Source organism: Falco biarmicus, chromosome 3, assembly GCF_023638135.1.
Source record: "Falco biarmicus isolate bFalBia1 chromosome 3, bFalBia1.pri, whole genome shotgun sequence".
Taxonomy (NCBI): domain Eukaryota; kingdom Metazoa; phylum Chordata; class Aves; order Falconiformes; family Falconidae; genus Falco; species Falco biarmicus.
The window spans coordinates 109,444,028-109,459,069 of record NC_079290.1 but is presented as its reverse complement, the minus strand read 5'-3'; the positions used below and the strand labels follow the sequence as shown (position 1 = coordinate 109,459,069).

The 15,042-nt window shown below is 46.1% G+C and overlaps 1 protein-coding gene across 9 annotated transcripts in view; it reads left to right on the top strand.

Moving 5' to 3' along the window:
• The window catches only part of CCDC30 (coiled-coil domain containing 30), a 37,372-nt gene that overhangs the window by 10,147 nt on the left and 12,183 nt on the right, over positions 1 to 15,042 (top strand). For 7 of the 9 annotated variants that reach the window (XR_008820786.1, XM_056332119.1, XM_056332117.1 and 4 more), the window contains exons 5-12: positions 688 to 841; positions 2,531 to 2,590; positions 3,556 to 3,671; positions 6,095 to 6,202; positions 6,620 to 6,726; positions 7,519 to 7,711; positions 12,256 to 12,354; positions 12,965 to 13,090. Coding sequence is in view for 8 of the 9 variants with exons in the window: in XM_056332119.1 (XP_056188094.1) it covers positions 688 to 841; positions 2,531 to 2,590; positions 3,556 to 3,671; positions 6,095 to 6,202; positions 6,620 to 6,726; positions 7,519 to 7,711; positions 12,256 to 12,354; positions 12,965 to 13,090 (963 nt within the window). In the remaining variant the exon portion in view is untranslated. Of the gene's footprint in view, positions 1 to 687; positions 842 to 2,530; positions 2,591 to 3,555; positions 3,672 to 6,094; positions 6,203 to 6,619; positions 6,727 to 7,518; positions 7,712 to 12,255; positions 12,355 to 12,964; positions 13,106 to 15,042 lie in introns of all 9 variants that reach the window. The other 2 variants (XM_056332114.1, XM_056332118.1) reach the window with 2 other exon arrangements.

Sequence of the window (15,042 nt, the reverse complement as noted above, 5' to 3'; positions counted from 1 at the left end):
CACATCAGCCTGGTGCTGCGCATGGGTTAATCACTTCTGCTGAGAGCCAGGGTTAATGTCTCACCAGCTTTGGTCAGGGCTGGCTTGGAAGCACTCACCTGCCTTTAATGGTATGTCAAAGAAATGGCATTGGAGATGAGCGGACCAAAGTCCAAGGGAGTGAGAAATAGCTCTTTTTATATCAACTAAAGTGACTTTTCTGCAGAATCCCAGGACAGCAGGAGCAGGTCTTTCTCCTTCCCTCTAGGATCGGAGGTGCCAGATTGGCTTGAGGGTAGCTCTCACAACGGCTGGGGGAGGGACATGCAGAATTGACTTGTCCTTGGAGCAGACTCTCACGGGGTGTGGTGGAGCCCTCTGCTTGGAAAACCTTGTGTATTATGTGTTTGAAAATGCATCGTAATTAATGGCATTGTCACAAGGAGGGAAAAACAGCCTTGTGTCGGGAAATAGCCACAGTGTGCTGTTCACCACCTGCTCTATGGCATGTGTCTATGGTGAAGAGGGTTATCCACTGCGTGTCTGCCTTCTGCCTCTGCAGTGGCTTCCCTGACCTCACCTGCTTTCTGTTTGTGTTGCCACCTTTGTCCTGGCAGGCCAGGAGTAGTGTGGAGGAGGGACCTGCCTTGGTTACATCACTGGGAGGGTTGTATCTTTTCCATTGGAGCATTAGCTCTTGTGTTTCAGTTCTACAGGGAAGAGCTGGAGAGGGAACAAGCAGCACATGCAAGAGTTGAACGAGATCTGGATGAGGCCACACAGAGGCTGATGACAGCCCAGGAAGAGATCCAAAGGTTGACAGATGAGCTGGATGCACAAAGAAAGGAGCAGAGCAAAACAGGTAAGTGCTTCTCTTGTGGCCAGTCCCAATTACTGGCCTGTGCTTAGCCTGCCCCTGGTTAGTGTAAGCCTTGGACTTCTCACCCAGGGGAGCTGGAGGCAGTCTGCCCAGGGTCCTCTCTGCTTGTAATGTGGAAAAATCAGGGTCAGATGTTAGCCTGGTACCTAGGAGATCTGAATGCAGTTGTTAACAGTCACAAATCAATTAATTCCGAATGGGGAAGGCTGAGACATGGGGTTATCTGATCCATTATTACAGCAGCAGGGTCTTGACTGACTTTCTGGCTTCTGTACAGGGAGAAATTCAGGCTCTTGTAGGGGATGGAGAAGAAATTATTTGGTCCAGAGACAGAGTAGCTATAATGCCACACACACAGTGTTAGCACAGCTTGACCATGAATTTTTAGGTTCCTCAGATGCTGTGTTTGGGATGCTGCCTGGTTAGGAGCTGTTAGCAAGTGCTCATAAGCAAGGCTTATCAGCAGTCTGGAAGTGACTGGTTAGATTCTTATCACTTGTGATATTTGCTTAACCTCTTTGTTGAAATAACTGTTGTTGACCAGCCCTTAAGTATTAATTTTATTTTTTTTTAAATGCTGACTGTAAAAATAAATGGTTTTCTGTAGGGAAATCAAATGACTTGATAAAACTCCTATTGGAGAGGTCTCTAAAGCCAGGTGCTTCGCTGCTACTTCCTACAGGAGATTTCTTCAAGCAAAACACTAGTTTCTGGATGCATTTTTTCGGATTACTTAATTGTCCCAAAATCTGTGATGCAAAATTTCAGTGGAGAACAGCAAAATGTGATGAGAGAACATGTTCTGACCCCATGTCCCTTTGCAGAGAGCGGTACCACCTGGGTAGGGTTTCTGTGTGAATTGCAGGTCCTACTGCAGACCTCGCAGCTCATGCCCAGCACTCAGACCTAACTAAACCTTCTAGCCAGTTTCCAAACCCATCATTTACAGCCTTTTAATCAAAGGCAGGGAAATGAGCACTCTGTGGGCATCTGCTTTGTGTATTGATCGATACACGTGTCCCTGGGGATGGAGCGAGCATCGCGTTGCAGCCTCCCAACAGTACTGCTTCTCCAGATCCCGGACGGGCTGCAGTGTGCAGCTCTGCTCAGCGGATCATAGCCTGCACGGGGGAATCTCTGTTTTAGAATCTTCTTAAGTATCAAATGAATATAAAACTTTCCAAACTGTGAGTCAGGGTTTGAATGCTTGTTATGTCTGTGTGGTTTATTATGTCGCGAGTATTAGTGTGAGGAATTACTGTTATAGCATCTTAGCGGCTTCCCTGATGATGAATATCAGCATGCCTTCTCCCAATGAACTTCAGAGCCAACTGCTCTGTAAGCAAATTGATGTTCTAATACAAACCTAAAATGAAATCTCTGATCTTTAGTAAACCTCCACTGGCACAGCATATTTTTGTTCAATGATAACTTGCAGCTGCTTGCTTGCATTGAAGAGAAAATACAAGATTGCTTCTGGCCACTTTGTAGCCCTGTTATTGGGTCTTTGGTGATTAGAGATTTTGAATTGTGTGCCTAGCTGTGTACTAGTTTATTTTTTAGTTTTCCTTCAACTCTGTATTTAAAGTGCATTAAAAACGTTGCAGAGTTTAGCTTTCAGCAACATATGTATGGGCTGTCTCAGTAAAACTGTCTCTTTTATCCTCATAGAGTCGGCCTCATCGTCAGCCCTGCAAGCACCTGAGAGCCAGGAAGAATGGAGAAAGAGCGGTAAGTTACACTATTTACAAGTGGTGAAGATCCAGAATTTTGTCAAGGCTTTCTGTAGTGCTAAACAGGCTTTTCAGCAGAATAACAACACTTTGGTAGAAGGTGTTCCTTGCCTTTTATTTCAAATCACAAAACTGAAAATTCCATATCAAGATCCTTGTGTGAAACAGGGGTTTGGGGCTGTAGGTTGTGGTTTATTTTGGTTTTGCCAGACTGGGATCTAGAAAGAATGTATGTTTTAATTTTTGCCTGAATAGAAGTCAAACTTAAGCTGAAATTTCCTGTGCCCAGTATTAAGCTGAAAAGGGAAAAATCTGTGTCTTCTCACTGGTTTTACTTAGGATTTGGATACCAGTGCATACTCACAGGTTTCTGTCAGTGTACTCCTAATACATCTTTTCCTGTTTCTTGCACTTCAAATACTAGATAGTCTGTGCTAATTGATGTGATGGTTATATATATCTTTACTGATTCAGACTCGAAGGGTTGGTATGCAACCCTAATTTTTACTGTACTGGCCATTTCCTAAATATTAATGCTAGCACAACACTGATACACTAACTGTGATTGTGTTTCCGCTTGCAGAAAGTTATGAATTCTATGATGAAAGTAAGAAATATGGCTGTTTGGGTTTTTCAAAGCTTACCCTAGCTGTTTGGGAAACCCATACCTAAATATCTGAGGTGAGGCATTTTCCATGATCCAGAGGTGAACTGAATCGCTGAAATAACTGTGGAGAGACTGCTGTGCTCTTACAATAAACATAGCATTGCTATTGAACCTGCATCTCCAGAAACCTCTGCTATTTGAGGAAAAGGACGTGTCACCATATATATGGAAAACTGCTCTGTGCTGTCGCATAAGGGCAAGGCAATTTCAGAAACCTTACTCATGCGATAGCCCCCCTCTGAGCTTGGTCAAGGGCCACACTGGTGTTGGTGACTGTTTTTTTCTGTTCCGTACAGACAGGACTGAGCTACAGAAGGCCATGGAGCACAACAGCAGACTGGACAAGGAAATTCTGGCACTGCGAGCACGGGTCCAGACGCTCGACTTGGAAAGAAAAGCGTTCCTGGATCTGGTGAGTACCTATCTCCCGGTCTGCTGTGGCACCAGCGAGTCCTTCCAGAACTGCCGTTCTGATGTTTCATGGCTCGGGGAGTAATAGAATCTGGGAAACAAACAGGATAAATATCCCAAGAGTGTTTTAAACCAGCTGCTGTTACTGCAGCCCTGAAAAAATTCAGCTCTTACAGCATCCTTCAGCGCAGGGAGAGTTTGATACTTCACAGAATGGGGGGTGAGCTGTACGCGCTCAGGTTGAGGTGTGCTGTAGGGCTCTGAAATACGTGTTTTCCTGTGCCCAGCGTACAGGCTCAGCTTGAAGCTTTCTTTACTAGCTCATATTTGCACAAAATCAAGGGGGTGAACAGAGTAAGCAATATTTCTACCTTTTATTGGGGGCTGTTACTAAAGACAGTCATTTTAGTCTAAACTCCAGTACTAGCTATTTATAAAAGAATTTTTGATTTAGGCTCATGTTTTGATACTTCTCAGCCTCTTTGGCTTTTTGATGTGGCTGTGTTGATTTGCTCAGTAGAAGAATAAACATCCTTTTCATTTTGTGTGGGCTTTTTTCAGTGAATTACTTACTATTAATTACTCTGAGTTAAATGCTTGACGTAATAGATTGAGGATTCTCTAAATGCATTAATCTTTATCAACAAGAGTTCCTCACTGAGATTGCCAATAGTGAATGAATATAACAGTCTGTTTCCCATTAAAGTGTGTTATTTGGCACGAATTCTGTTTCTGTTCTTAAAATTCTTTATATCAGTCCTTCAACAGCCTATAATTGGTTGCCAGCAGCCATCCCAGCACAGAAAGCCCAGTAGCTATCTTGTTGTTCTCTTGGATTAAAATGAGTATCTTAATAATTTAAGTATTTCTGAGAATATTTCTTTCAAATAATATCCAAGGCTTACTTTCTTGAATATAATTTATTCATGTTTGAGGATTTTAAAAATTTAGTGGGTAGTTCTGTCCCTTGCATTTAAAAAAGTTGCTGGCTCTTCCTTAGCTAAGCATATCTGTCCTCACAAACCTTGTATTTACAGGACAGTCTGTTTCTGGGTCTGCAAAAATATGTAATTTAGTTCACTTTCCTCTGTTTACATATATTTTTTTTTATTCCAAATAACATTTTCTTTGCTTTAGGACATTGCTTCTTTCAGTCACTAAGTATATATACACATGTGTGTGTGTGTGTGTGTATATTTTTAACCTGTATAAAAAAAGAAATATATATATACAAAAAATAGAGAGCTACACAGAAGGTATTGTTTTCTCTGTACAGAAGAAAAATGTAGCCAGACTGAGAGCACGCCCAACCAACCATGTTGTTAAGCTAAAAGCATGTTATCTTTCTGTTCCTTGGAATGAGGTGTAACTGTTGGCATAGAAGTTAGAAAGCCATAGTTTTTAATTTGTAGAAGCTGAAAGCGTACTTACTATGAGCCACAGAACTTCTGTGTCCTGAAGTTTGTTTTTTTTTCTGCCTGTGAGTTGCGGACAGCAGGGTGAGGAGCAGGCTGGCTATGGCTTTGGTTTGGTGGTCAGTGGAAGACCGATGGCGTTTCTGCCACATGCTCCACCAGTTGGAGTATTGAGCCTTAATGGTGCAGATTTGGTGTCTGTGTGGTGTGAGCGAGTCCGTGTGAGTGGGCTCTGCCTGTGGGTGTGGGTGGAGGCATGGCACAAAGCTGAAGAAAGGAGGAAAAATGCGTGCTGAGAAAGTGGTGCGTGAAGGCTTTGCAAGGGCTGATAGCTCCAGGCTGCTAAATCTGCAAAAAATTATAAACTTGGGACACCAGTGGCCCGCTGAACCTGTGCAAGGCCTGCACTGACTGCGTGAGGCTCAGATGGCATCCGTGTGTGCTGCTGGGCACACTCGAAGGGTGCAGGATTATATCTGCACCTGATGGGGAGCACTTCAGGAACACCCATCCAGGAGCCACTGTGGTACAACTCTGCCTTTCCATGAACAGCTGGGGTTGGCTTCCCAGCTGCTGCTCCAACTGGCAGCCACGAATATGTGCAAGTGACTGTGTGGTGTGAACAGTTACCTGCTAATTAATATTATATTGATCCTATCAATAACAACAAAGACTAAAAGGTGTCCTCAGAAGTAGTGGTTGTAATCTGTCTACCTCTCTGCACTCAGTCCTGTTTGGTAAAAGGGGATGTACAACATGTGCGTGATCAGTAATTAAAATAAATTAAGAAAACCTGCTTACCCTTTAATGCAGCATGCATTCCTCCTTTTACTGCTCTTTACATCCCTCAGTAGTCTGAGACCACCCAGCTGGAGCAACCACACGATCTCAAGCTGTGTGGTTGATATTAATAAATCTGTAGCTTATCTACAGCGAATTTGAGGGGCATCTTAACTCTCTAAGCCAGCAAGATGAACATTCACCAAAACCAAGTGTTTTTCTTTTGAAGATTGAACAGCTCAAAGAGGAGATCTGTGAGTATCAGAAGAGCGAGAAGCAAGGACTTCCATTGCCTGCACCCACCGAGGCTGAAGAAGTCGCAGCGTCCTCGCTGCAGGTATTTTCAAGGGCTCTTTGTTTGCCATTCTAGAAAGCAAATCGAGCAAGCAGCCCCACCTCTGCGTTCCAGCCCCCTGCCATAAATGAAGACACGAGGATTGTCATGCAGGAGTGGTTGTGTTTTCCTTTCCACGCACCCTGTGCAGGTGTGACAGAGGATTTGTGCTGGGCCTGATGGATACACTAATGTGTAGAGCACATCTGTTGGCCTAAGCTAATACTCACTAGTGCCCTCGTATTATTATGGGTCTGGGGGAGCTTTTGCTCCTATGGCCAGCGGATTACCTAATGCAGACAAATGTAGATGATGTAGCTCATGTTTTCTGGTTGTCTTGTTTATTTATGATAATATGATAATCACATTGTGCTAAGATTTCAGTCTTAACTACATGCTGACTTTTCATTTTCTCTTGAGACACAGGGCACAAAGGATGAAGCGGGGGTGGAAGGAGACTGCGCTTCAGGCAAAGCTGGCTCAGATCAAGAAGACAGACGTCAGAGTAGTGAAACACTTCACAGAAGGTGAGCAGTGTAGGAATCCTTCATTGTTGTATTTTCACGGTGGCTTACCTGGTGCTCTGGTTGCTGATATTCTGTCTTGCAGAGTGGATTTAAGTACTGGATTCTTTAGAATACTCTTCGGTGCTAACTTTGTTGCTCTGCTCCCAAAGCAGAGGTAGTGCCTGTCCTGAGTAGGTCTGTAGCCTTTGGTATCAAGAATGCAGGCTGTTTTCTGACACTTTCTCCAGTTTGTTGCTTTCCTAATATAATAGGGTTGGGCTTTTGGGGCTCTCTGCAGACAAAAGTGTTGGTTTTGGAACTGTTTTGTTGCTGGGAAGATTTCTCTGGATTTGGTTGCTGTCCAGGGTTATACCAAAACACTTGGCTTTCAAATGTAAATATGTAAACTGGGATTTTTAAGGGAAGTCAAAGTTTCTTTCTCCTGTGGCCTGCTCGGAAAGCTGCTGCGCCTCTTCTAGCAGGTTCAAAGAGGAAAGGGGGTCTGATCCCAGCCCTCTGACTTTTTCTCTTCAAATGCCCAAGCCTGTTTTCCCCCCGTCAAGGAGCTGAATTTGCCATTGCCTCTCTGCTGTTAGCATCCTTGTGCCTGACCAGTTTTCTCCCTGGATTTTCATCACTATTTGTGTGGAGCCCACCTAAATAAGAGCAGGCATGGGCCAGGCTGGGTGTGAGACTCAAAATTAGTAGGACAGAAATATTCCATAGTGGAAAACACATTGGCTTTTTCATGATGTGTGTCAATAGGTTTACATAGCAGTTCTAGCCTTGGTGATGGTGGTCTTTGGTGTGTAGGTGCCGAGAGGTGATTGAAAACATCGAGGGCAGGAATTCACAGCTCCTTCACAAGCTGCAAAAACTGGAGCAGGAGCATGAGGATTTGGTTGAGCGCAATGAAGAGCTGGAATCAATTCTGGGAGAGACGCAGATCCAAACCAAGCAGGAGAAGGAACAGTTTGAGACTGAGGTGGAGGGACTTCACCGGAAAGTAAGTAAGGAATGGAGGAAATACAGTTTGGGTCTGCTTAATTCTAGCTGGTTTTCTCTCTGCATAATGATTGGTAAAATAAAATTACGGTTGACCTAAACCTGCAGGCTGCTTTGTTTAGTTTGACAAGAAATACAACTACAAAAATCTGGCAGTTTCAGAAAAGAGGTGAAAAGAAGGAAAAAATTCCAGCGGTTGAGTAAATGACGCTTGCTCTGGAGATGCAGATTCCCCCAGTGTTACAGCAGCATTGTCTTTTCCAGCCCCTGTCCCTGCTCTCCGTGCTTGGGCAAGCAGCGTTAAGTAGCTAACAGAGCTCCTGCATCCACAGGAGTGAGACCAGGCAGCGCTCCCTTCCCGTAAAGCCTTTCTGTACATGTGGGCGCTGTACACCCTTCGCTTTCTTGGCTGAGCTGAAGCAAAGCCTGTTTCAAATTCAAGTTGCATCTTATTTTCTCAGGAGCTATTTCTTCTGAGCCTGTTGTAGCTCAGAAGCTCTTATTTCCCCCCCAGAGGCTGTCCTAGATGGCATCAGTGCTCCTGACAGTCTCCTGCAGGAACTGCTTTTCCATGTTGGATGGCTGTTTCTTCTGCCTGCAGTTCCTGCTGAAGAGCAAGTTCCAGGAAGCCCCAAGTCCTCTTGAGGCTCAGAAGAGAGGCAAGAGGTTTTCCTGAAGCCCATGTCTTTTAACCTGGCACGCATGACAGAACTCCAGGCTTTGACTTGAATCTCTAACCCCTCTCCAGACCTGTCCAACAGGTGAAAATGGTCAGCGCAGGACACTGTTGCTCCTTGATCCCAGGAAAGGTCACCGCTTCAGCATGCTGGTGGCAAAAGGTTGTACTTCTGGCTTTTCCCCAAGCACAGCATCTCGTAAACGTGTCAGCCCATGTGTCAAACACTGAGGCACTTCTGGGTGTGGGGGCCAGGATCTGCACTGCCTGGGGACATCCTAGCTGAACATAAATTTGAGGGGATGGAGAGTTTCCTTCGTTGCCTGCGATCTCTTAGTGCAGGATCTGCTGTTGAACGGGGCAGCCGTGGCTGGAGACTTCTTTTTGAAGTGCTGTGATAAGCTGATCCATCTGGAGCTGCTCTGCTCAATCTTGATCAAGATGTGACCTTGACAGTCTCTTCCTAACTCGCATCCTACTTGATTTTGGGCACCCTCATCCCAGGGCAATCTGAATCTTTTCCTGTTAATAGGACAAGTCCACTCAGATCATCCTTTGACTTTAGGAGGTTGATAGGAAGTCTTGGTTGTTTGCACTCATTTGCATGTGACAGTCAGGGAGCCTCTGGGAAATTGCAGATGTGAAGCATCGTGCTGATTATTTGGTTTACCAGAACCACAGCAACATTAGAGGCCTCCCTGCAACATCTGAAGAGCTATCTCCATCCACGTTTTGAGTGAGGATTAAGTCATTGCTGAAGCTTCTCAGCCTGATGATGCCTTTGTCAGGGTTGTCTTTAGGCTCAGTTTATTGGATGGACTCTCCATCCCTCTGGAGGTAGCTCTGTGAGGAGCATCTGCGCTTGTGGACTGGTTTGTCACTACTTGTCCTCAGGGAAAATACCATTTGCAGCATTCATGCAGCATTTGTGCAGCATCGCTACCAGGGCACGTGATCCCTTACGGACAGGGCAGCTGAAGAATTTATAGCCAGAGAGAACAGAGGAAGCCAGAAGCTGGTCTTGCTAGATGGGAGGTGGGCTTCTCCCCAGAAAAGCTGGTTGAGGAGGTCTTTTCCTTTGGCTGAAGCCCTGCTGCCTGGCCAAAAGCTCTTCCTCCCTTGGGCCGTTGCCCTCTCCCCTCTGTCTGTGGCTAAGAGATGCCCTCTGCAGTGACTCTGGTCCTGCATCTCCGGGCGGCAGGACCAGTCCGTAGTGTCTTCTGGATTTCTGAGGTGAGAAGGAAGGCCACACACAGGTTTTCAGTCAGGAGTGAGCAGTGCTCGGGTGTCTCAGGTTAAAAAACGACGTAGGAGGATAATACATGTGTGAAGGCATATCCTATGTGAATGCTGAAGTAACCACACATCTCCAAGATGAATTGTCCAAAGACAGAAAGGCTGAATTGCTTGTCAGTAGCCTCTGGCTGTGAGGGAGAAGTCTCTAACTACAGTGAAACAGACTGAAGGCACGTTCAAATATCTTAAGGAAGGATGCCAGCAGACATCATGTTTCTAAGTGTGTAGCCGTGGAGCCAAGGGCAGGCTCTGTGACGGGAATGCCAAAAGGTCTGTCCACCATGACTGTGCTTTTGTTTAAATCGGGGCTTGTTCAGCACAGACTGAAATGTTTCCCACTTTCTCATCGAAGCAGGATAAACACAACCCTCAACAAATCAAACAAGACAGGTTTTCAGTCTGGAGAAATCCCCTCTTTGCTCAGTGCGTTGTTAAACAGATCCCTGGGAACGCCGCTTTGGGGGACACAGGGCGAACGCAGCAGGGGAGCACCGAGTAGCCAAGGAGATGCAAGGCATTTTGGCTGGCAGGAGCTTGGCAGTCGCTGAGGCTGAAAAAAAAGATAGAAATGTGCACAGCAGGGCAGCAGAGGGGAGACTGGCAGATTTCAGGATGGAAGAGGAATTGGGTTAACCCTTGGTTAGATCCAGCATCTGCTCAGATGGAGGGCTGCAGAGCTGCACCCTTCATCTCTAAGGGGCTTTTGCGTGCCTTGGAGGTAAGGAGGGAAGGACTGCACTGGAGGGAGGGCAGGTGCGCTGGAGCCTGGAGAAAGCGGCGCTGCTGGGCATTTGCCAGCCTGCCCCGTGTGAGCAGGACTTGGAAGTCTTTTCTAGTTTGGGTCGCCTACAAAAATCTTGGCTGATTAGGCCACTGACTCAGAACAAGGACACCAGGATACAACATGAGTATTGTTCTGCTGTTGGCACCAGCACAACTAAAATGCTGGAAAGTTAGTGGCTTGGAGGATGTATAAGCAAAAGGATGGAAATGCATCGCTAGGTATCAACTTCATGACCAAAGGTTGGCTGCGGGGTGAGGAGGGGAGGTATATTTTGACTTTGAGTTCCCTTCTAGAACTCCAAAGTCTTATTGAACCCCAAACTATCATCTAGTCATGCAAGAGGAGGGCCTTTTATTACCCTCTAGCTGTTCTGTAAGAGGCCTGGAGGTCTCACCTCAGTGATCTGCCTTTAACACCTAGGTTAGGCAACATCATCTGTCTTAAAAACCAGTATCACAGCAGCTTTCCTCTGTGTTGAGATCATTCCCTGCTGGGAGCTCCAACAGAGCCATCTTGTGCCTGAAGCCTGTCAGTGAAGGCAAAAAGCTCCTGGACTTTGATGTGCTGCTTTGTAACCGCTTTAAATGGACTGGGATTGGCAGAGGCTTGGCACTTCCTCAGCTTTGGCTTCCCATTGGAAAGGAATGAAAAATGATCTCTGAATAATTGCAAAGCAAGGAGAGTGGGAAAGGTGTGAGACATCTTATATGCTTCACCATACACTCGTCTGCGTGAGTGGAGTGATAGCTGTTGCTCCTATGAGTACAGGGCATGCTGTGTGAAGCTGGATTTCATCTGCAGCTTTTTTAAGATTTTAAGCTTTTGTAAGAGATTTCATCTCCTTCCAGTGTCCCTGCTTGCTCTGCAGCCTTGTTCAGCGAAAGCCCAGCTTGGGCAGTTGGGGAAGCCAGCTTGGTGGTTTAGAAATCAGAAAACCAGCACAAACTTTCTTCTGAAAGTAGCTGAAAGGAAAAGCTGCTGAATGCCCTGCTGGCTGGCAGCGGAGCGGGGTGGCCGTGAGTGCCAAGACTCTGATTTTACAAAAGGGCCTGCAGGAGCTGTAATGGGGAGGAGAAGCTGGACTGTTCTCGCTCCTTTAAACCCTTTAAAGCAGCAGGATTAATAATCATTCCCACGAGATTCACCCCCCGCAAAAGTAAATGCCTCTGGGAGGGGGGGAGGTGGTGGTGTAAATGCAGAATGAGCACTTGTCCAGGCAAACTCATGCCTGCCAGGAGAAACAGAGGTCAGTGTTTTGCTGGCTCGAGTCCGGAGTCCTCAGAGCCTTGCAGGAGGGAGTTACCACCTCCTCTGAGCAGCGGAGGGACCAGGACCCTCTGGCTGACGGGGCTGAACACCTGCCTGGATGAGGTCAGCTGCAGGCGAGCAGGCACTGCAACAGCACGGGGTAGGGAGATGGCCGGCGCTATACATCGGGGTCTCGTGGGGTCCTCAGTGTTGGGGGAGCGGCGTGTAGAAGGCCCACAAGCTGTGGAGACCTTCAATTTTCCCCACGTGTCTGGGTTGTTCCTCTCCTTTTGTGGAGCAGGGTTCTTTCGCTTTCTAACTTGGCCTTGGATGGCTCCTTCCCCCTTTGAAGCAGAGGGTGAAAGACGTGAGGTGGAGCAAGCCCCCGCTGGCGGCTGTCCACATCCCCTCCTACTCCATGCTTCCAAATGTGGGGTTTGCTCTGCAACAGCAGCACAAGGAGACATTTCGTAGTGGTTGTGTATTTAGTACTAGTTGTGAGTACTGGTTTGCTTGTAACTTGCACTTTGTCTGTCCTAAGATCACAAGTTTAGAAACGGAGTTACTTGAAGTGCAGAAGAACAAAACTGAGATGAATGGGGAAGAGCAGGCATTGTCTGGAGCACAAGAGATGCAAGAGGTAAGAGGTTTTCCTTGGGAAGTAAATAGTTTTGTTTAGAAACATATGAAATGAGCATCTCCTGTGAATGTTTTTTTGTCACCACCTTCTCAGAACTGGTAGCCCATCAGCTCATACAGGACAGAGGGATGTCTTTAGAGGGTAGCAGTGAGCATGGAGATCGTACTGGCATAACTCATCTCCCTTGTGAGATTGTCCTGCCTTCAGCGCTGCAAGCTGAGGAGCTTGTTGACTCCCTGGTGAAGGGTTTGCATGTGTAAAGGGGCTTGATCTTGTTTAGGGTTTGATGAAACCTAGGTAGTGCATAGGTACATCGACAAGGCTGTTTCCCAGCTGGTCTTAGGCTGGCCTTGCTGTCCATTTGTTACTTGCTAGACAGATCCAGACAATCGGATCTGCCAGGTGTATAAGCTGGACAGAGCTTATTACCTCTGGGAGAGGACCTTGAAGGCTCCAGGCCTTGAGAGATGTCCTGCCAGCCCTGGCAACTTTTGAGAATCGTTTTTTCCTATCCTTGTTTTCCAGAAGACAAGTTTTCTGCAATTTGTTTCTCTTTTGCTAGAATAAATGATGCTGGAGAAGTGACTCTTCTTTTTTTTTTTTGTTCCAGATGTTGGAAAGCTGTCAGGAAACGATAGAAAAGTTGGGAAGTCAGTTGGGAGAGCGGAGAGAACGGAGAAAGCAACTTGCTTCTGAGCTTGAACTGTTACGACAAGATCTGAAGGCTGAGAAGAAGGTACTGGGGAGCCCAGTATGTATCGCCCCTGCAGTGGGACTCCCTGCAGGAGGCAGTTGCCTTGGGATGACTCCATGAAACATTCCTAGTTGCCCCCCAAGTGTATCGCTTGACTGCTCTTGATGCATTTCTCTAGTCCAGCCAATCTCAAAGCTTCTTGGGCAGGTGATTTTAAATCCATCTGCTTTAATGGAACTGTGTCTCTCTTAATTTATTTTCCCTTTCAATTCAAACTTTGTAGCCAAAGCCCCCTTCTCTAGAAGGTAGAGTGGAAGTTTTCCGACTTACGTAGCTGTTGCAGAGTTATTTGTGATCGTAAGGCTCATGATCACGAGCCTTCATCACTCTGTGTCAAACATGGCAGGGTACTTGGAGATTTGAGCTGAGACCTTCCTGCAGAGCAACATCAGGGTCACCTGTTCGCAGTGACTGCTTTTCTGCGGTTGATCAACTGCCTAGTTCTAAATCTGTTTAACATGGATCCCTTTTAAAATGAATAGTATTCTTTCTGAACCACAATATGGCATGATAAGAAGTCAGAACACCCAAGAGTCACAGAAGTCTACATGAACAGCTTGCTGAGGTCCCGGTGTTGCTTTATGTGCCCATAGGACCTCAGTATGCTTTGCTGGAAGCGATTTAACTGCTAGATAGGCTTCTGGTGAGTTTATCTTTGCTGGGAGAGTTGCTGGTGCTCTTGTCTTCCAGTTGGGCGAGAGGAGAGAGGACAAGTGATGCCAGCAAAATTGTACAAGGGCTGGCACAGGCATAGGTAGGGTAGGGGCTGAAAATTAGGCTGAAATTTAGGAAAACTGTAGACCTGTGGCCTGGATTGGGCAGACAAGGGGGACCTGAGGGAGACTGGCAAAGTGGAGAGGGTTTACATCTATTGTAAACCCCCCTTTTCAGCACTCTGAGAGGCTTTAAACCAGCTGTGAGTCATCTCGCTTCCTTGAACATAACTAAAAACCCAATGAAAGTCCTGAACTGTTGGCAGAACTGCACATATGCAAGAGTCTTACTGGAGGAACAGTGGCATCTAGAGGACAGGACTTCTGTAGTGCTGTTGGGCAATAAATTCACATCGTAACAGCTTGGGCTGCAGACCAAGCCTTGTGGAAGGGCAGTTTAGGGAGGAGCTAGGTCAGTCTGTGAATATGCACATGAAAAGGAATCGTCTGATTTGGGGGATGATAACCTTTGCATCCCAATAGTGCAATCTACTCGTGGTCCAGGGACCTTTTAATCAAAATGATGCATCCCTGTATCCCTGTAAGCTTGGTTGTAATTCAGCCACCAGCTGGCCAGTGGCTTCACCTGAGGAGAGGACTGTTCTTCCATCTCAAGGATGAAGAGGTGGAATCTGGTGGCCTGTATTAGACTGTAACAGTCTTGAAAATAGAGGACTTTGTGTGTGTTTGGTGGGATTTCTGACTTCACAGATGGGTTTATTTCCTTCTGATAGAGCAGCTCTATGGAGGTGAATTGTTTACCAACAGGGTGCTGGAAATGAGCTTGGTGTGAAATCATCGGGTTCTCATGGGTGATACGCACCGGGAGGTCAGGATTTGAGATTGCTCAGTGCTGTGTTTGTCAGGATGCCCAAGACATGGACTGGGCGAGTCAATTGGATAGTATTTTTGTTCTTGTAAATTTTAATAACGTGCTATGAACTGATGCTATGCAGAGAGCTCTCTGCATTTGTTTGGAGCTGTCTTCTGGTTTTTAAGAGGTTTTTGGACATCTGAGAGGAGAAAGCTTTTTCTGAGCTTGTAGTTAGGGGTGCATTACATCCACTAGCTCCTGTTGTTTCCTCACCGGGGTTGCCTGACTCAAAATCTGAGTTTACAAGCCATTGTAAACTTCCAAATCTCCAAAGAACATCAGCAAGCAGGGATCTCATTAGTGTATCCCATTAGAAGCTACAAAAAAATAATGCTTTGTTAGATACA